The following is a 21,334-nucleotide window of genomic DNA, read 5'->3' on the forward strand; positions in this document are numbered from 1 at the left end:
TAACATATCTTCCAGCTTCAATGGAGATGTTAGGATTCAATAGGAGATGTTCCATTCCTCCATACTAATGCTCAAAATGACAAAAAGCCACCTAACATTGCTTGTATCGTGTTTTCAGCCAATCGCCTCTCTATAACGCCTGTCTCTCAATTAATTCACTATCAACAACTGAGAAACATATTTAAAATACTAAAAAAAAACTAAAAAAACAAAACAAAAAAAACTCTACATTTACTCAGTAAAAATATCATATCTTAAAAACAAATTAAATGTGACATTAATAATCTCCATGGGTTATACATTTGTAAAACCTCTTAGTCTCGGAGGATGCATTATTTAGATTCGGTTGATGCCTCAGATTAACAAGACAGGAGATCAAACTAATGCATCCTCCTTGAAACAGGGGTATATTATGTACAGTTGTTTTACTGTCAAAGCCCCGTTGTGACTTGAGTGACTTCTGAATTCAAGTCATCACTGGCATGGAAATGTGAGGGCAGGGATGACATCTCTACAGCTAGTCATACCTGATGGTTAGTCCTATCCACAGTCTGTGCACTGGAGTTGTGGTCTCGGTTCAGGTTACGGGTTTGGACGGAGTTCTGCTGCTCTGTCATTGAGGAAGTAGGGATACAGAACTCTTGGAAACACCTCTTGAAGTTCTTGTCAAGAAAGGCATAAAGGACAGGATTGAGGCAGCTGTTGGTATAACCCAGAGCAATACAGATGTGCCAGGTCACTGACTGGAACAAGGAGTTTGGGACAGTGACTAAAGCTTGGATAATGACAAAGATGTGGATCGGAGTCCAGCAAACAATAAACACAGCCACAACAACCAGGACCATTCTGGTGATTCTCCTGAGGTTCCTGTCTTTCTCCTTGGAGCCGGACAGCATGCGCACACTTTTTAAACGAAGAATCATGAGCCCATAACAGACGGTTATGATGAGGACAGGCATGATGAAAGCAAAGATGAAGACGCAGATCTTCAGTAGGTTTTCCCAGTACCAGGAAGGGTGGGGGAATTTCAGTATGCAGTCTGTAACACCTGCAACTAAAAATTGCAACAGCCAATGAATATACAATACATTAAAAAACTATGCCACCTGGCCCAACCTCAACCATAGGGATTTATGTATATTTTGTTAAAATAAACTAGCATCTGTGCTGTATAAAGGCAGCTTTAGTCCAGCATAGACAACATTCTGAAACTGGAGTATAATAGTACAATGACAATTTCTTAAGTTATCAAGAGAAATGCTGCAGTAGTTTTAAATAACGAATGTTATTCACATTGAATAGCATATTGAGTGAAATCTCTGAATGACAGAAACAGTAAACCCTCTGCAGAGCACATTGTACAAACCTACAAAATTCATTGCTATTCAGTCACCAAGAGACTTTATAACCAGCCACCCTATACATTGTAAAGTGCAACAATTATAAGATCACATTTTTTTAACATGCACACAGAAGGAACAACTAATTAGCATTTTCTTTTTAGAAAAATGATATCTGGTACCATACAAGGTTATAAGAAATTAAACTTCTGTCATGAACCAACTGTTTGCCCTCATGATTTATATGCTCTGGCCCCAGTGATTTATGTGTTTACTTTGTTAGCTATAACCACTTTAAAGGGGAAGTGTTTTTTTTTTTTTGTCACAATGGGTTCAAGTCAATAAATAATAAGTAAATAGAAAACTAACACTCTTATCTTTAGTAGTAAATTATATTAGTTCCAAATATTATTCTCCATAGAAGGTTTATGTCACCAAATTAATGATCCACAGTGCTTCAAATAGCATCTCCAATCTTTACAACAGCTATAGCTTAAACTGTGCAAGATCTAAACAATGTTTTAGCTGTTCATTTGACAATTAATTATAACATCTTTGCTTCCTGATAAGGATATATATATATATATATATATATATATATATGTTTTAATACACACAATTGTGTGTTCTCAGAGAGTAGTACCCGTAAAAAGAAGTTGTACTGCCACTGTAGTGAAACACCATGTGAGTGGCTTTAATATGATATTTACAATCATGAAAATGGCTGTTAATCTGTCGGACCTATTTCTGAACCAGACCAACACTTTTGTGCACAGAATAAGCTGCAGAAAAGGAAAGGTTGAGCTACTAACCAGTTCTCCTTTGTCTTTTACCAAAATGTGAAGAGAACCTGTGTAGCCATTTTAGAGCTATGACACTAATGGGATTTTTGGACCAAAGGCTGTTGGCTGATGAACCAAAGTTCATTCAACACATTTCCAAAGGCTCGAGGACAAGAACATTGTAAGAAAACATCATGGCTAATTCACGTTTTTAAATTTAAACAATGTTTCTTGTTAGTTACATTGTTCTTGCCTCATCAAGATATAAGCAGTGTTTACAAGGCAACAGTGGTACATATACTGTAAAGTAATTTGGATTTTCTGGAGTAAAACACACAAGAGGATATTGCTGTTTAATCATAGTTCCCAGAATTGAATACAACCTTTATAAAAAAGCACTTATAAACTCAAATGATACTAATATTAAATTCAGTAATATGTTTTTCAAACCACATTCATTCTCTGAACTACTTTGTGGATACATGGAATAAATTCATATAAAAAAGTACTTGCCATAGCTGTCATTTGTTGTTGTCGCCATTATCATCACAGGCAGTCCAATTGCAGAAGATAAAATCCAACTGCAGACATTAATAATTTTTGCATTTCTTGGGGTGCGGAAATCCAGGGCTTTGACTGGGTGGCATACAGCAATATATCGATCGACACTCATGGTGGTCAGAGTAAAGATGCTTGTGAACATGTTGTAGTAATCAATAGACATTACAATCTTGCACAACATGGCACCGAAAGGCCATGTTCCCATAAGGTAGTTAACACTCTGGAAAGGTAAAGTACTGGTGGCTAAAGCATCCGCCAAAGCCAAATTTAAAATATAGATGTTGGTTGCTGTTTTCATTTTAGTGTACCTGAAAAAAGAAAAAAGGTTGATCAAAATTCAATGTGATCCCCGGTACAGAGCAAAGACCACATGACAGTGTCTTGCAAAATACGAACTCCCTGAGTTACATATATTTACTGTGACTTCATTGTTTTGTCAAATTAAGACATAATACACTATGTTTTTTTTTTCTTTTTAGGTTATAAATAAAACCCACTACTCTTCACTCTTGCCAATTATTTTTGTTTCGGAAAAAGATTCCAGAGTCCCCGTTCAAATCATGTTGAAACAAAAAAGCTTTCAATTCAATACCAGCTGGAAACAATTTGATTGAAAAAGCCAAAATAACAAATTAGGGTTATCTCACAGTAAATACACTTAACATTACTTATTTCTTATTATGTTGTCATTTTAAAGCCATGTTAATCTGGAATGTTTTGTTTGTTTCAGAATATATATATATATATATATATATATATATATATATATATATATATATATATATATATATATATATATATATTTCTGTGTTTAAACCCTGGGAAAGAGTCAAGAGGGGGAGTAGTCATCTTACGGAGTTTTTTTTTTTTTCATTTGCAACAGACTGAAACATTATCTAGTGTTAGAAACTGATAAATACATTTTTTTTACCTATGAAATTACATTTTAGTGACAAGTCTAGGACATGTAAAAAGAAAGCAGTACCTTTGTATAGGATTTGTCTCTATTTTACGCTTCAAAGCTGTAAATTAAAGCGGTAGATCGATATCTAAGAACTTGTTGTGACCTATTGCTACTAACACACAATCAATATCCCAAGACACTGACAGCAAGTCTGTAATCCTGAAAATCTCTGGTTCAGTTGAAAGGAACTTAATGCAATGAAAAATATAAATTAAATAAAATACCCTTACTCAGTTTTACAGACATGCGTGTTATACAACATGAACAAGTAAAATAATAATAATAATAATAATAATAATAATAATAATAATAATAATAATAATAATACTGCAGTTGTCTGATCAGGAACTGGGGTGTCTTTTAAACTAGATAAGTCAGCTATTGTGGGGATTTGAACAGGTAGATTGAACAGATAAACATGAACAGATACATTCAGGGTTCATACATACAAATTTCAAGGACCATTTTGACAATTTCAAAGACCTAATTTAAGGAGTTTGACACTTTTCAATGTTGATAACTAACACCCAACTGTAAAAATAAAGCTTTTGACAATAAAAAGACCTAATTTAAGGAGTTTGACAATTTTCAATGTTGATAACTAATAAAAAATAAAGCTTTGCATCAAATGTAGAAAATAAAGCTTTTGCATTATTTTATTTAACAGTATAATAATAAAAATCTAAGTTATACTCACTTTGAATGTAGCTAAGCTCTGGACCAGTAAACGTTTTTATTCTATAACACTGAGTCAGTTTTGGCACCTACAGGTGAGTGTTTCATTCTAAAAGCAGTACAACAATTCAGTGTTTTAATCAATTTCCGAAGCAATTCTCCAAGAATTTTGTGTCTCAATCATAAGTGCCTAACTGTTCAAATGTGGACGAAAAACACAAACACTAACTGCCGAGTGTAGAGGCAAATGCATTATTTTTACAATTAAGAAGCTTTGAAAAACCAAGCAAACCAAGTTTTAGTAATTGCAAATCTACAAAATTGGGCAGGTGTTTCATCAGGACTAATACAAATACATGCAAGTAGCACCGAATGACACAACCAGTACCAATGGCATCTCGGCACAGTGCTACATTTAGTTATTATTTGGGTTCCAGGGACCAGGTTTGTTATAAGGAAGGGCATTATAGCGAGTGTGTACTGTATAAGTAAAAATATTTTAATTATCTTATGAATTCAGGCGCCTTTAAAGTAAAGTGGCACTTGCTGCAAAAAACAACTGCGACTCTTGTTGTTTTTTTTATACACAAATAACTTTACTTGAAAAACGTCTTAAACGGTGCAATCAAATTCCTTAGTTTGATTGAGTGAGCACATAAAGCTTGATATTGTAACATATGTGAGGTCTGTGAAGTGCAGGAATGCTTGGGGTAGGAGGGGCTGTGTTTCACATCAGTCAATATGGGATAGTGCACAATCAGACGGGTCGAACAGCCTATGGGCGACAGGCACGGACCACAGGAGCTGCTGGTGATTGGCCATGGATTGGGACATGGGCTAAATACCAATGACAGGGGAGTGGTTGTTGTAAAGCAAATAAATAGAGAGAATAATTCCACCCTGAGATTCCTTTTAAAAAAATAATTTGTTTTAGCGGCATAGGTCGTGGCCCACAGCGACCTGTTAATTGTTAGTTAACAATTGTCAGATTGTCTTCGATTATTTATATTAGTGTTTAATAAATATTGAGTCTGGCCCTGAATCCGACTGTAGGCTCTTTCTTATAGCGTTAAGGATTTTGCTGCATTGGTGTTCAGAAGCGGGGTATTATGGAATGAGATGCGCTCAGGAGAACGTATCTGGACAGGGCTAGAGAAGACGCCAATACAAAAACGGGGCAAGGTACCAGGAGAGAGCAGGGCGAGGAGAAAGACGGATCAGACAGAAAAGGAATACAGGGAGAGAGAGCACTCTGATTACCAAGCCATAGTCCAATGGCTTGGGGAATGTTTTGACAGAAGGACTATAAGACCAGAGCCCTGAGATGGGCACCTTTATGCTAATCGGAGGGTACAGGGGTCCAGTCAGCATGTGAAAACACCAGATTTGATGGGACTGGGAGCTGGGAGCAAGGAGCCCTTTAAAGACCAAATGGAATTGATAGCTAGTCTCCAACGCTGTGGTGAAGAGGAGCGTGCCTACAGTTAGCGGCAGCACTGAAGGGGGACTCGCAATTGGTAGTCCTGAACTTTGCGTCTGCACAACACGGGAGTTATTCAGTTCTCACAGAGATGCTCGACCACCGCTACAATGGCCTGTCAGAACCGAATGGCCTCATTTTTGACTTCCGTCGGTGGTTACGGCTACCTGGGGAAAAGCTGGAAAATCTAACCTGCAATTTGGAGAGGGAGAGACGCCGGGCTTATGCGACCCCCGGCGTACAGGAGGCTAATGCCCGCTACCAGTTCGTGGAGGTGCTCGGACCGGGCCACCCTTGAGAGTGTGGCAAGTCACTGCTGAAGAATGGGCAAGCAGCGACCCCACTGGCCACTGCTGATTTGGTTTCCCTTGTACGTGCCCTGATCATGAATAACAACAGGCCCCAGTGCTTCAAATCCAGGCTTTGTTGGAACTGTGGACGGAGTGGACGTATCCAGTTCCCTGGTTCCCGAGGGCCCAGCCATACCGACTGTCCTACCAATAAATGGGACACAGCAGGCCTCACCCTGTTTCCATGGTAACTCCCGTTACCCGCAACCCAACCGGATCTACATTCCACCAACCCAGTCTCCCTCAACCCAGCCATTCCGGCGTTTTCCAAATCTGATAAGCCTACTTGCCTACCCTACCCAGTCGGCCGCCCCATCTACAAACCACATTATGCCACAGTCTGTCAATCAGCACCCCTAGCGCCGACTTTCATCATTGGAAGGACGTTACTGCCCAATTTCTGCCACATTCCTGTGCAGATAGAAGGGGTGCCATGCATAGCGCTAGTGGATACGGGGTCAATCGTCACTGTGGTGTGCCCTAATGTGGTTCCAGCGACACTCTGCCTGGAGCCTACAGCAGTAAACCTGAGGACAGCGACGGGAGAGCTCACCCCCATGAAAGGAAAAGCTCTCATGTCCATTCAGCTTCGGGATAAGCTCTTTTGTCACCCGGTGTGGGTAGCTGCTGTACAGGACCCATGTATACTGGGGTTGTATTTCTTCCGTAGCACCGGCAGGCACTTAGACCTGGCAACTGGAGCCTTACAGGTTAGGGGTGGGCCCACACTCCCGACAGCGGACCCCAGGAGAGATCCAGTGACAGGACAGAGAGGTGAAGGGGAGGGGAGTCCCCTCATTCGATCACCCCCCACCATCTCATCCCAGTAGGCAAACACAGAACACACAAGAAAGGAACCCAAAATGACAGCTTGCGGCTTCAGAATAGGCCACCATAGTTACTAAACAACCACCTTGAGTCATCCCCACCAGCTTCCCTCCAAAGTCCATCAAACCCAACCTCCCAACATGGCACCACAACCCCTGCACAAAGACACTGTAAGTGCCACTCTAACTGCAGTGACAGCTATCTGGCATCACAACTGCGAGGGGCTTGGCCTGGACCAGAAGATCCAGCTGAAGCAACTGCAGTTGGAGTACAGGGGCAGCTTCGTAATCAGCGCAGAAGAGACAGGATGCACCCACCTGGTATAGCACACAATCAACACGGGGGCAGCAACTCCATTTAAACTGAGGCCTCGCTGGTTATCACTAGCCCGACACGCTGCCTCCGAAAGGTTGTTAAAATGTTCCGAAGGATGGCATGAATTAAGTAACAAGAAAGAACTCATACCAACACCCTCATATCAACGAGTCGTGGGACCTTGTGGCAGGTTCCTCCTGGTTCTCCTCCATCGACTTGCGGAGTGGCTACTATGAAGTACCTCTGGCACCCGACGTCCGCCCAAAGACAGCCTTTGTTTAGAGTCATGCTCTTCGGGCTGTGCAACGCCCCTGCCATTTTTGAGCACCTTATGCAGAGGGTCCTGGTTGACGTACCACCGCAGGAGTGCCTGTATTTCCTGGTCTGATGTCACCCACCAAGCCATCCATGACATATGGTGTCGTAGGTGGAGAAGCACTGCGGGTAAATTTTTGATTTTTTTTAATTTGGAAAAGAAAAAGTAAAAAATGGATGCGAGTATGCTGGTTGCCATGATGGATGTCTGGAACCAGCAGAGGAGGAGGGCAAAGAAGGAAAGGCAAGATGCCAGGGCCACGCAGTGGCAGGAGGAGAGGAGGCAGCAGTATGCCAACCTTGAGGAGAAGATGAGGAGGATGTTCAGGCTGTCGTTGCCATGGTCGGAGTGCCCTGCATTGCCGCCACCACTGCTGCTGTCTCCAGCCTTCCAAGAAGAGGAACAGTTGCCAGCCCGAATGGTGAAGAAGGGGAGGACTCTCCACTGCCGGAGGTGAGCAAAGGAGTCGTTGCCATCCCAAAGGCCACTGGGAGAAGCCCCGCTGTCTCCAGCACCACCGGGAGAAGCCCCGCTGTCTCCAGCACCACCAGGAGAAGCCCCACTGTCTCCAGCGACCGATGGAGAGCAGCACCACTCTCCAATGTTAGAGGAAGACTATCTGCTGCTTCCACCTCCACCACCAGAGGGAGAGTAGCTGCTTCTACCCAGACCATACAGGGTTGCCTGACCTGCACTGTCTGGGGACGCCATTTTGTCACTGCCTGAGGGTCCTCTGTTGCTGACCCCCGGGGATTTGTTTGCACTGGAAGAGGTTCCTTCCAGCGCTGTCAGCATTTCTTCTACCAACGTGGCCACTTCTGGTGGGGACTCACACTGCAGCCACCAGGACTGCCACCAGTCATGCTGTTGCTGTCTCCGCAGTCAGGAGGCCGGTTCCCATAACCTTTATTACAAAACCTGTGCGGAATGTGGTCGATTGGATGAACGATGGGATGGGATGGTTTGGGATGAACTGGACAGAAGGGTGAAAGCAAAGCAACCTACAAGTGCAACACATTTGTGGGAATTTCTGCAACAGTGTTGGGAAGAACTTTCCGAACAATATTTGATTTCCATTGTAGAAAGAATGCCACGAGTGTGTTCGGCTGTTATATCTGCAAAAGGTGGCTACTTTGATGATTAAAAAATTTAGATTAAATTTTGTTAAACAAAAATATTCCATGATTTCTTTTTTATCTCCAATTGTTTATTTGTTCTATGCTTTAATTTCAGAATACATTGAAACGTTAAACTGCGTACATTTCAATAAAAACTGGAAAAATGGAGGTGTTCTAAAACTTTTGACTGGTAGTGTGTGTGTGTGTGTGTGTGTGTGTGTGTGTGTGTGTGTGTGTGTGTGTGTGTATATATATATATATATATATATATATATATATATATATATATATATATATATATATAAATAGGGGTATCATTAGGAATTACAAATAATGATGCACAGCAGAACTTTGGTAAACTGTTTTAGTAACCTAAGGTATTTGAATGACTGAGGATACTCCTGCAGGTATTGAAAAAGGAACTATAAAGTGATAATTCACCTTTCTGATGTCAGAACAGTAAATTATGACTTTGTATTGTCAGATAAGTGTATTGTTACTTTTTGCATGGCTTAGGCTGTAATTATAGGTACTATCCATGTATTTTTTTCCCCACAGAATTAAAAGTTTCATCTTTGCCATGTTTTGTAGATGCCTACAATTACTGTTCATGTACCTTTACCACTTATCTTATTATCGTTTCCCACCAAGATAAATGTTTATTAGTTACAAATGTATGTGGCATAATGTTCCCGTTATTTAGCAATCATGCTATAAACATTGAATTAGAAATGGACAATATCTCCCCTAAGATAAATAAAGATAAGGAATATAAATAACATAACACTTAGCTCCTAGCTTGATCTTGCATTAGCGGTCTATAACAAAGAACACAATGACTTGTACTTTGCAGTGATTTACTTCAATACATGTATTTTAAACCCTACCCTCGCTGTACTGGTAATAAGTAAAAAACTGAATTGAAAGCTCTACCCCATTTGGACCACTTGCTTAATGTAAAATAAAGGTAAATTGAAGTGCATATGTCCAACCCAGTTATTCTCTGGGTAAAAAGAACAGGTGATATTTGGAACACCACTGTACTGTAGGGATTGTTCATTTACCCACCATGTACAGTATCAGAAGAAGGATATGCCCTTAGTGAGCAAGCAGTCTTAGTTATTTTGCCAATATATGCCTCATCCCAGCCATTTAAAATTCCTATTCAGGGATTCAATACAAAGATATTTAAATAATAAAGGCTTACAATGGAGTAAAACAGGCAGAAAATACTCTCTCAGCTGCCTTGCATTTACAGTATTCAGTATTCATTGGAAATGTCTACAGCCTGTTCAAGTCAAATACCGTATGTCTTACCCCTTGGTGACAATCAATGCTTAGAGAGTTAGAGTTTGAGACTCACGTTTCTTGGGTTATCATTTCAACAGCTAACAGTTGAACAGAATTGATGTGACATTCATGGAAATCATCCTGTCTGTTTATACATGAGTTTTCAAATCCAGTCCTCTGGGTCCTTTAACAGTGCAGGTCGTAGACATGCTTTGTAATGCTACACTGCTTTACATTGTACATGAAAAGGTAAGCTCCCATCCTCAGAGAGTTTAGAAAGTCTGGTGTATTTATGCAGAGGCACAGGGTTTGTATTAAAAATCTGAAACACATTTTCTATAAATGAGCTGTCCATCACATGACTGATTCAATTGTTATGCAATGGTGCCGCTGACTTGTACACATAAACAATACAAAAGCTGCACCTCCCTGTTGTAAGTCCATTTCAGTCCCATTCGTCAAGACAACAGCAGTGGTGTAGTCGAGTTGGAACGCACAGGAACACCATTCCAGTACTTTTCTCTATAGGCAGAAACTTGACTTAAGAATTAACTAAGAACATTTACTGATTTTTTATGAAAATGCCTATATAGAGCCTGACCGCTCTAATTTCGGTGCCTGAATCTAGTTTCTGTCTGGAAATCAAATTAATATTTCCATTGAATATGTTCTAGGAACAAAACAATCAGTGTCGGATTCCCTACATACTAGTTTTGATGGTACACTCAGAATCTGAGTCTCTGATAACTAGCTCGTATTTTAATAGGGCCAGCGAACACAGCGTGTGCGACTCTGGCTCCTATGAGAGTGCACGTCACCAATATAGCCATTTTTAAATCGCTGTAAGATTATCAGAGTTATCATGAATTAAAATATATAACTACATATTCATATACAATGATATCAACTACAAGTGCGTCTCAAAATATTTACTTATGTTTGAGCTGATTTTGTTTTACTAAGGTCTAAAGTCGCAACACAATGAAACGTGCCATATTAAAAAATATATAATTATTTCTTAAAATATAGAACCAACCCCACAAAATAAGATTGTTTTATTTATTATAACATTAGTCTTGATTACAAACTGCACACAAACACCCATAAAAACTCAATTTTATTATATAAATAGGTGATTTTTTTAAGACGAGCGTACAGTGGAGTTTAGACTTAGCCGCTGTGTCACATTGTCGGGCACCGGGGGGTACGCTCTTTATTTTGGACTAGCCACAAAAGGAACAATATTGTACACATTAAAAACTTTTTGAAAATTACACAGTACCCTTTGACCTTTTAATCCCTTTTGTCCGGAAGAAATCCCCCAATCAGAACATAAAAAATGACCTGCCAAACAAGAGCCAATTCTGGTGCGTTAAAAAAACATTTTTTTTAGTGTTTTCATTTTAGATATGTTTAAGTTAAATGAAAACTGTTTACAAAAGTCAGTTCATTGTTTATTTTATTAAAATCTAAAATTACGATTGACCTCCTGTGGCAAAGTGCCTGTCCCTGTGTATATTTTGTGTTATGTGTTGTGTGTTAATGTTGGTGTATAGTCATCGGTACACAGGATATAAACGGGTCTGTGTAACACGAGTGTTTAAAATGTATATTTGTATTTAGACACGAGGATTGCACAGCATTTCACGCGCAAGTAAAATGTAATAATATGTGAGCACGGGGAATTGCACTTTACTAATTCACGTGCAGTTGTACCGCGACTCCAATTGAATGATTGACTAGCAGTCGAGTCACGGTATAGATGCATAAAAGCTGCATGTTTTCACCCACTCGGGGTTTTGTGTTCGGTGAGTGGAGAACGGGATTGGAGACGGAGGTAATAGTAATAATTGTGATAAGTAATAGGTAAAATATCTGCTCACCATGTTTGTCTGTGTAGTCCGTTTTGTTTGCTTATTTTGGCGAATGTGCCGTGTCCTGTTTTTGTATTGTTACAACCGTTTATTTTCTGTCTGTCTGTTCATTCATTAAATGCTGAGTGAGACCATTCGCTCAGCTCCACCAAACTCCACCTCTCTCTGTCATTTATTTTCCTGTTTCTGGTCAGACATCACCCACTCTGGCTGTCTTTGTGACACCTCCCTACTTTTAAATGTTTGCAGAGTCAAATCTCCTGTACAATCGCCTGATGATTCAGTCATCCTTGTGATGCACTGAAGAGAACATTAGGGATTACTATTACAAACTACAGTACTACTTTTTCTTGTAAAAATGCTGACAGCAAAACTGCATCCTATGACTGTGGCCATAAACACGGGTTTAAAGCTGCTTTGTACATTGGTCACAGAGACTTGTCATTCATTCTGCCCTTGCTTTTAATGTTTAATATGTATTACAAAAGCTTAAATAAGTGCTACACGTTTATTTAAAATAAATTTAAAAAACCACCGGTAAGTAATGTTATAAACTATTTATTTATTTATCTGTTTTGCTTGTTTTTTTCTCACAACTTACAGTACCTGAACCACTGTGTTTTTTATTTTACTTTCTCTGATCCAGGAAGAAATGAAATATTCAGAACGTAGAGTACAATTAAATTGTCCAGAACTGTCAGCACATAGTCTTTAAAAATATATTTAAAAAGCTATTTTAATTGTATGGATACAGTTCTTAAATTGGTAAAGAATAAAAAAAAAAAATAAGTGAGCACTTGTGTGTTTCATAATTTTATTGGATGCAGAGCTGATTGAAACATGACAACATTAACCTGATAGATATTTTCAAAACAAGCTAAATTTGGCTGTGAAAATGTTATTCTTGCAGCACTAGCTTAGCCTAAAAGTCGCATGTGAGATGCATGCATTACCTATTAAATGTAAATCAAGTTCAATGCACAAATAAATTGTAAGTTTGTTTAATTTGTTTTAGAAAAATATATATATTTTAATTGGCATTAGGGTAATTTAATATATTGCACTACACAGTCGGTCGGTCGTTATCTATCTATCTGTCTACCCACAGAATTAGATTTTAATATTTGCCGTTTCATTTGAAGGCCTTTTGATTCTATTATTTGTTTCTTATCCTGGACGCCTCAATACTTTCTGGAGGGCAATGTATAGTCACTGAAAAAGAAATGACCTTTCTGTTAAAACCACTCCAAAGTAGGGAAAAGTGATTCATTCTACTTGTCCAGTAACCAAATCTGTTTTTTAGAACTACTTTGTGTTACTAAAATTATCCAGTGCCAGCAATCAGAACAATGCTAAACCCATACACAATTATATTGATCTTTTTCTGCATCACATAAGCTATATATTGTGACACACTGACAGACAAGACTTATTACTGGCTGAATAACTCAAATAGTACTTGTACAATTTATGGTCAAATGGACTAACCCTGAAAAAAATAAATTCTAAATCACGAACTGAATCACAATATTGAGCTAACCATCTTTCTTGGATCTCTTGTGTCCCAATACTTGTTAATGGACAGCAATTGGCACATGCATAGCATGCAGTTTTAACTACTTCAAAATAAAACCAAAATCTTAAGACAAATATAGAAGAGTCACTTAAATAATACAGTGCTTTGTAATGCAGTTGTCGCAGTCCATAATTAGGAGACCGTGTTCATTCTTTCTCGCCTTAACAAATATTGGCATTTTTGTTCCTGAAATGATTTACAATGCCCACAAGTAAAAATATACATTGTAGCACATGGTAAGAAATGAAGGAAGGAGACACACACAATTTGCTGGTACTGGAATCTGCGGTTTATTGGGATAATTATTCCCAGCTCCTGTTAGCCTGGTCCAAAAACAACAGTCTTGCATTCTCACAGCAGCACATTCACACATCATCTTGTCTCACTCAGCTCTGCCCATGCTGATGTGGACACCCTCTATATGCTTTCATGTCCCTGCCTCCCTGTTGACGTTCCTGCAGAAACCAAGCAAATAACGCAGAGTCTAATTCACTGAGGGACATGCATCAAGATCGACTGGCGCAAAGCTAAATTAGCAGAGCGTAAAGCAACGCTCTGTCAAGGCACAAATCTTACCCCATCCTGTATTAACTGGCCCAAAATGAATGAGGCATGGCGAAAACTGACACATTTAAATGTGCTGCACCGGTGCTCAAAATGGGCTACTGGTAGCATAGATTAACAGACTAATCTGAAAAATAGCGCCTTCCCTCCAAATGGGCTACCTTAATTGAACAAAAAGGGTAATGCGGACCCTGAATGTTTTCCCTTCTTCTCAGTACTCTCCCTCTGTTCCTGGCATAATGCTTTTCTTATCAGCTGCTTTCTCGCTTTTTCTTTGCACCCAAATAAGACAATATGAAATTTGACTTATTTGTCGACCCTTTTAGGGCCGGCGTTGCTGTTCTGCCGTTTCATGAATCTCATTTTAATATCACAGACTTCATTTACAAATGAGCCCCACCTACAATTTGCACATGCATATATTTAAGGCCTGACAAGCCTTAAAAGTGATGGCTAATGAGCAGCAGCGCGCATTGCATGGCGGAGTGCATTTTGGCAGTGCTAACACGGCCTTAACATAACGTAACATCATGTAACCAGCAATGCTTGGTAGGTCAGAGATTTAACATTTTTCAACCCTGGGAATAAACCTGGAATTTAAATTATCTTGCTCAAGTTAATTTAACCATTTGAAACAGCATCTGCTGTTCTCAATGGGCATCTTAAATCTATATTTGTTTCCAGACTGCCTCTGAGACTTTAGGTAGCCTGTCACATGTAGATATAAAACAAACTGTAAAAATAAACACACATGTTAACAGCTGTTTGGTTTATGTACAAACCTGCAGTATCTCGCCCTTTGGTGGTAAACCTTTTTAATTTGCATATTACACATTTGCTGTTTAATGATTTTGGCTCAATCCTTCCCCTATTACTGCTTTATATCCATAATATAATAAATATGAATGTGCTCCAGTTTCCAGGTTACCAAAATGTTAGCCTGATTGAGTGTAAATAAATGAAGCGGAACAGATGGCTCAATTGCTATCCTACTATGATTAACAGTAAGAGTTCATTTCTAGTATATCAGGGATTCTGCTACCAACAAATCTTCCTTTCAGTGAAAAAAAAAAAACAAAACAATATGACCCATAGAAATCAGATTAAACCAGTCATGGTGACAGCAAACATCAGTAAAAACAAAAAACAAACAAAAAAAACCCTTTAAACTGAGAACTTAGTCTTGATACTATTCTACCAACTCATCCATTTTATAAGACAAGTTGAATTAAATACATGCTAAATACATTTGATATTTTGAATTGTATTGAAGTTTTAAAGTAAACACTCGTTACTTTATTTACAACAGACAGTTCTGCACTCTACAGTGCGCCTAATTTGGTTGCATATGCAACTAAAACATTGCTTGTGAGACCTTTCATTTTAAGTGCATGTGTGTAGCATGACATTCCAAATGTTGACTATAAAAAAGAATGTGAAACATAAACCAAAGTGATATTGTCAGGAGCTTGTTTCCATTGACTTCCATTGTATTGTGGTCATGACATTTCAATTTAATGATAATGAGAGGAGTGTGATATTAACCAGAGTTAAATAAAGCACGCTTGACTGTATTTTTGTGTGCTTGGAAAGGTTTAACTTGAACAGAATCTAAACACATCTGATAGCTGACTCACAGAATCTAGCCACGATGAAGTTGAAGCCATACAAAATAGAGCCGAAGGTTTCACTCGAATTGAGCAATGAAGACATGCCAGTCGTTGAAACCCATGGAACTTGTTCATCGGAGAGTAGAAAAAGAACATACAGATTCAACCCACAGTGACTAAAAGATTTTCCCTGGCTTAATTTTGATAATGTTAAAAGATGCATGTTTAGCACGTTAGATCAGAATGCTGGGAAAGTGATGGCAGACAAGAGTTAATTTTCAACGGAGAATCAGAAGTTCCAACATTAATGTATTAAACATAGTGCATCAAAAGCAATACGAAATATGCAGAGATGCCTACGTACAAAAAAGTCATGCCGACCACGAGGATACCGTCCAGGCTGCCATAAACAGGCAAGTAGCAAACATAGCAGACTTTAACAAAGATGCTATGAGGCTTTAAAAATGTTCCATTGCATCTTGTACTGCAAAAAAAGAATTGCTGTGTACAAAATTCACTCAGCTGATTTTGCTGCCGTAAAAAAAAAAAAATCTTAATATCAACCCAACGTAAGATAATCATGTTTGCTGTGCAGAAATTGTGTGTGTTGTCTTTTTCTGATATAAAAAGCAATTTTGTTATACAAAATTTTCAAAGGTGACAGTGTAGCAATGTTCTATGATCAAACTAAATTTGGATTACTGTCTTACTGTTTCTCAGTTAATGTCTTATTAAATAAAATAAACCCATTACCTTACATGAATGCATCAAATTGATTTAACTGTGCCTTTACTTTAAAATATTTTATATGTTTGCCCTGTTTATTATACATGTCCTGGACTGAATAACCATATAATATATATATGACCTTCGATGGACAAGAAAAGAAATCTAATTTTTACAGTATTTACACATGTCCTCTGCACATCCAATACACACTAAAAGGGCAATCCTAAAGGGGCTAGGAATAAAAATACGAAGAATATGCTCTAAGAAAGTGACCATGTAAAACAAAGACGTATTAAAAACAAATCTTTAAAAAAAGAGGATACAAAGAAAGAATTAGAGACAGAGTTAAGAAAAGTGGATAAACTAAAAATAGATGATCCACTAGATTATAAAAATAGAGATAAAAAGGTCAAGAGAGTCCCAATAGTAATGACATACTCTAAACTTTTGCCCAATATTTCTAAGATAGTTTGGAAACACTTGCGGATTCTACATAATTCAGAAAAATTGAAAACAGTATTTCTTAAGACCCCAGTTGTAGCATTCAAAAGAGAAGCTAATTTAGGTGATATTCTAGTTCACAGTAAACATAAAAGAATAATTGACAGAACAGGTTCTACAAATACTTGCACTAGTACATGTAAAGTTTGTCAATACGTGGACAACGGTAAAAATACAATTAAACATAAGAACACCACATATCCACTAAAAATGAACCAATAGTACAGCACTTCACCAGTCAAGGACATGACACAAATGATGTAAAGTTTGTAGTATTAGAACAGCTAAAATTAGACAATGTGACATATAGAAGAATAAAAGAAAGTAAATGGATAAATAGACTGAACACAATTATGCCAGCGGGACTCAACAGAAAAGAACAAACTAATTAATTCCAATAAATATATAAAAGTTAAAAATAATTAAATAAAATTAATTCAAAAGTTGTGCATGCTGATGCGCTGGGGAGACCATATCAAGGCTGATCCTCAGAGCCAGCATTGCATGATAATATAAATATAAGTTTATATAAAATAATGTTAATTAGAATTAATATAGATTTAAAGATAGAAGTAAAAGTGATGTCACATATAGAACACCATTACATCATGTAAGAATAAATCATGGATTTGAATATAAACAATAACAAGTAGTTGTCATGTCGTCAAACACCTATAAATACCTCCAATGTTTTGATTCAAACACATGCTCCCTTGAGAAATATATGTACATGTGACGGGGAACTCCCCATCTACATGAATATGTTTGGAACTGGCAGGGAGGGGGTTAAATTCCTCCCTGCCAGAAAAACATGTGAGAATGTGGCTGGAGCTCTAATAGAATAATTATTGATTAATTGGGCTCCAGCCACAGGGGATAAAAGCCAGGGAGAGGACCTGGCTGTGGCAGTGTGTGTGTTTCAGTTTGTTTTTGTGTTAAAGAGCTTAGTATTTTAAGAAGAAAAGAGTATCTTGTTTAAAGACCTGGAACTTGACCATTTATTTTTGTAAGTTCACTTTGATTATTTATTTTTGAACATCTTTTTGTTGGCCCTTGTGCCTGTTTATTTGATTATTTTATTTAATAAATAACTTTATTTTGCCTTTACTCTGTCTCTGAGCCTCAATCCACTCACCAGCCTGGCACAGTACAATATATTGAAACGTTGGGCAGCTGGCTCTTTACACTAAAAAAATCTATAATCTAAAAAATAAAATAAAAAAGCCCAATGGGAATTTGGTGTTTTTAAAAGCATTTTTATTATTTTATAAATGTAAAACATTTTCAGAGAACATCAGTTGTTTACAGTTACGTACCTCGCTTCCTTCTTGTACTTCTGAATCTAGCAGTACCTGAGACAATGTTACAGCTACCCGAGAATACTGTGGCTATTGATAAGTAATTGCTAAACATGCCGTCGTAGTCCAGTCAGAGAAAGTAATTCCACTTAATTACCTCTATTTGAAGAATTGATGCATTTTAGGTATTTCTGGTGTACACCTCCATTTTTCTGAGAAAGTTCTTGAAAATCGACTACAATCTCTGTTTATTACATTTTTTTTTATTTGTAAAAAGTATTTTGAAATATTACTTTGAAGTTCTCAGTATAATTCTCCATAAATGTCTCTATAATAAGCAATATCGTGAAGTGTAGCTATGCTTAACCCTTTGCGGTCCTATGTCGGACCAGGTCTGACATCATCAAAAAGACATAAAACACAGGTCTCTACTAGTTTTTTTTCTCCTGAAAAAGTCGAGAAAAACATTCAATGGCTGAGTGAGACCAAATGAAGCCGAAAAAAAGGGGGTGTATCCGATAGCCCGATGAACCACAGAGATAACATGGACACAAACAAAGGAGATAGCTGCTTCCGCATCCAGCACTTGAAGAATATCACAGACATCTGCAGAGCTTTCTGAGATGTTATAGTAATAAAATAATGACCTGGATCGCATTATTGAGGAGTTTGGTGATAAAACGAGTGATTAGGAGAGGATTTATCAATATGTACATCTATAGAGGTATGTGAAAAATACAGCGAACAAGGGATGGGGCTTGGCTGGAGATGTAGTACTGATGTTGTTTTGCCATGCAAAGTGTTTTAAACCTGTTTTACTGGGGGGGGGGGGGTTTAAACGGTGTACGTAAAATAAACATTGCGTGTGATAATAAATTGGACCTGACAAGCACTGAATAAATGGACTGCAAAGGGTTAAACCCTACCCTAACATATTTATGTCCCACCTCTGCTCACTAATGATTGGACAGCTGTATAACCAGGGGAAATTTATGACTCACACTTCTGCGCCCTGTTCACTTATGATTAGACTGCCACAGGGAAAATGCAGATCTTCAATTGGTCGATTTTATTTTATATAAAAAAAATAAAACTGCATGATTACATAAAAAAGAAAAAAAATTTGCTGCGATCAACTCTTAGTTGATTAATCAGTCTAATTACTCTATTAAATCGGAGCAGCCCTAATACACTGAACAAAAATATAAACGCAACATGTAAAGAGTTGGTCCCATGTTTCATGAGCTGAAATAAGATCCCAGAAATTTTCCATATGCACAAAAAGCTTATTTCTCTCAAATTTTGTGCACAAATTTGTTTACATCCCTGTTAGTGAGCATTTCTCCTTTGCCAAGATAATCTGTCCACCTGACAGGTGTGGCATATCAAGAAGCGGATTAAACATCATGATCATTACACAGGTGCACCTTGTGCTGAGGACAATAAAAGGCCACTCTAAAATGTGCAGTTTTGTCACACAACACAATGCCACAGATGTCTCAAGTTTTGAGGGAGCGTGCAATAGGCATGCTGAATGCAGGAATGTCCACCAGAGCCGTTGCCAGAGAATTGAATGTTCATTTCTACCATAAGTTGGTAGTTAAATTTGGCAGTATGTCCACTCAGCTTCACAACCGCAGACCACGTGTAACCACACCAGCCCAGGTGCTCCACATCCGGCTTCTTCACCTGCGGGATCGTCTGAGACCAGCCACTCGGACAGCTGATGAAACTGTGGGTTTGCACAACCGAAGAATTTTTGCACAAACTGTCAGAAACCATCTCAGGGAAGCTCATCTGCGTGCTCGTCGTCCTCACCAGGGTCTTGACCTGACTGCTTTCGGCGTCGTAACCGACTTCAGTGAGCAAATGCTCACTTTCGATGGCCACTGGCACGCTAGAGAAGTGTGCTCTTCGTAGATGAATCCCGGTTTCAACTGTACTGGGCAGATGGCAGACAGCATGTATGGCGTTGTGCAGGTGAGCGGTTTGCTGAGTGCCCCATGGTGGCGGTGGGGTTATGGTATGGGCAGGTATAAGCTACAGACAATGAACACAATTGCATTTTATCGATGGCAATTTGAATGCACAGAGATACCGTGACGAGAGCCTGAGGCCCATTGTCGTGCTATTCATCCACCGCCATCACCTCATGTTTCAGCATGATAATGCACGGCCACATGTCGCAAGGTTCTGTACACAATTCCTGGAAGCTGAAAATGTCCCAGTTCTTCCATGGCCTGCATACTCACAAGTCATGTTGGTCCCCGGGCAGTAAGTTTAAAAATGTGACATTTGACATCATATTTATCGAAGTGTACTGCAGACATTATTTCTCTGCTTAAAAAAGTAACATCTGTCGTCTTATTTATCAAATTGTAAATGTACGTTTAAGTTTTTATAAATACATTTTATTTAAAGCGCTCACTGTGTTTGGATGTGCAGTGTGGTTTTTAGCAAAAATAAATATTTTAAAAACATTATTTCGTCAGTATAATTTATGTTTATGTAGAGTTAAAACCACTCCATGCCAAATGTTTATTTCCTTCCAAAAATGTTGTGTCATATTGTGGCGTAAGCAAATATAAGCGTTTATTCTACGTAGGCTCAAGTTTAATTAAGTTATTAAATTGCTCGGTTGTGTTTTTTTTTTTTTTTTTAAATAAATGTTATGGGGAAGTGGGTACAAACAATTTTATTGATACAAAGAATACTGTTTATGACGTTTTAGTCAAGTCTATGTGTTGGAATATCTAGTCCTGTTTTAATATATACAGAAAACTGATATGTTTTTAGTGAAAGATGGTGTTTTAAGAGTTTTATAGATAGATCATTTGAGAAATGCACAAAATTACTGGCTTCCTATACATACTTTCATACGATCATACAAAGAAAGACACGCATTATGAATGATAAATTAGAGTGCAGTACTTACAGATCGATGCTTGTGATGCGGTCTGTTTTTGTTTTTTGTATATTTTATGAAAATTAATTGTTTTAGATTTTGCACCTTTTTTGGGGTGGGCCTAGGCAGTATAGAGGGGATGGGTTTGTGACTTGACAGCTGTAATAATCAAATTGCACATAAAAATAAATCTTAATGCTTAATTGTTTCTGATATGTTGTAAACAACATACAGAATATCGTAATTATTTCACTTTCA

The 21,334-nt window shown here is 38.2% G+C and overlaps 1 protein-coding gene across 10 annotated transcripts in view; it reads right to left on the reverse strand.

Moving 5' to 3' along the window:
- Positions 1 to 380: 380 nt before the first annotated feature.
- The window catches only part of LOC121316551 (mu-type opioid receptor-like), a 39,632-nt gene continuing 18,678 nt past the window's right edge, over positions 381 to 21,334 (reverse strand). Inside the window, exons 2-4 of one of the 10 annotated variants that reach the window (XM_041251593.1) lie at positions 2,642 to 2,991; positions 1,342 to 1,344; positions 381 to 1,048 (exon numbers count right to left, since the gene is read on the reverse strand). In XM_041251593.1, the coding sequence (XP_041107527.1) occupies positions 522 to 1,048; positions 1,342 to 1,344; positions 2,642 to 2,991 (880 nt within the window). In that variant the 3' untranslated portion in view covers positions 381 to 521. Of the gene's footprint in view, positions 1,055 to 1,341; positions 1,345 to 2,417; positions 2,423 to 2,590; positions 2,593 to 2,621; positions 3,012 to 6,145; positions 6,190 to 21,334 lie in introns of those variants that run through there. The other 9 variants (XM_041251591.1, XM_041251595.1, XM_041251597.1 and 6 more) reach the window with 9 other exon arrangements.

This window comes from Polyodon spathula, chromosome 6, assembly GCF_017654505.1.
Source record: "Polyodon spathula isolate WHYD16114869_AA chromosome 6, ASM1765450v1, whole genome shotgun sequence".
In the NCBI taxonomy this organism is placed as follows: domain Eukaryota; kingdom Metazoa; phylum Chordata; class Actinopteri; order Acipenseriformes; family Polyodontidae; genus Polyodon; species Polyodon spathula.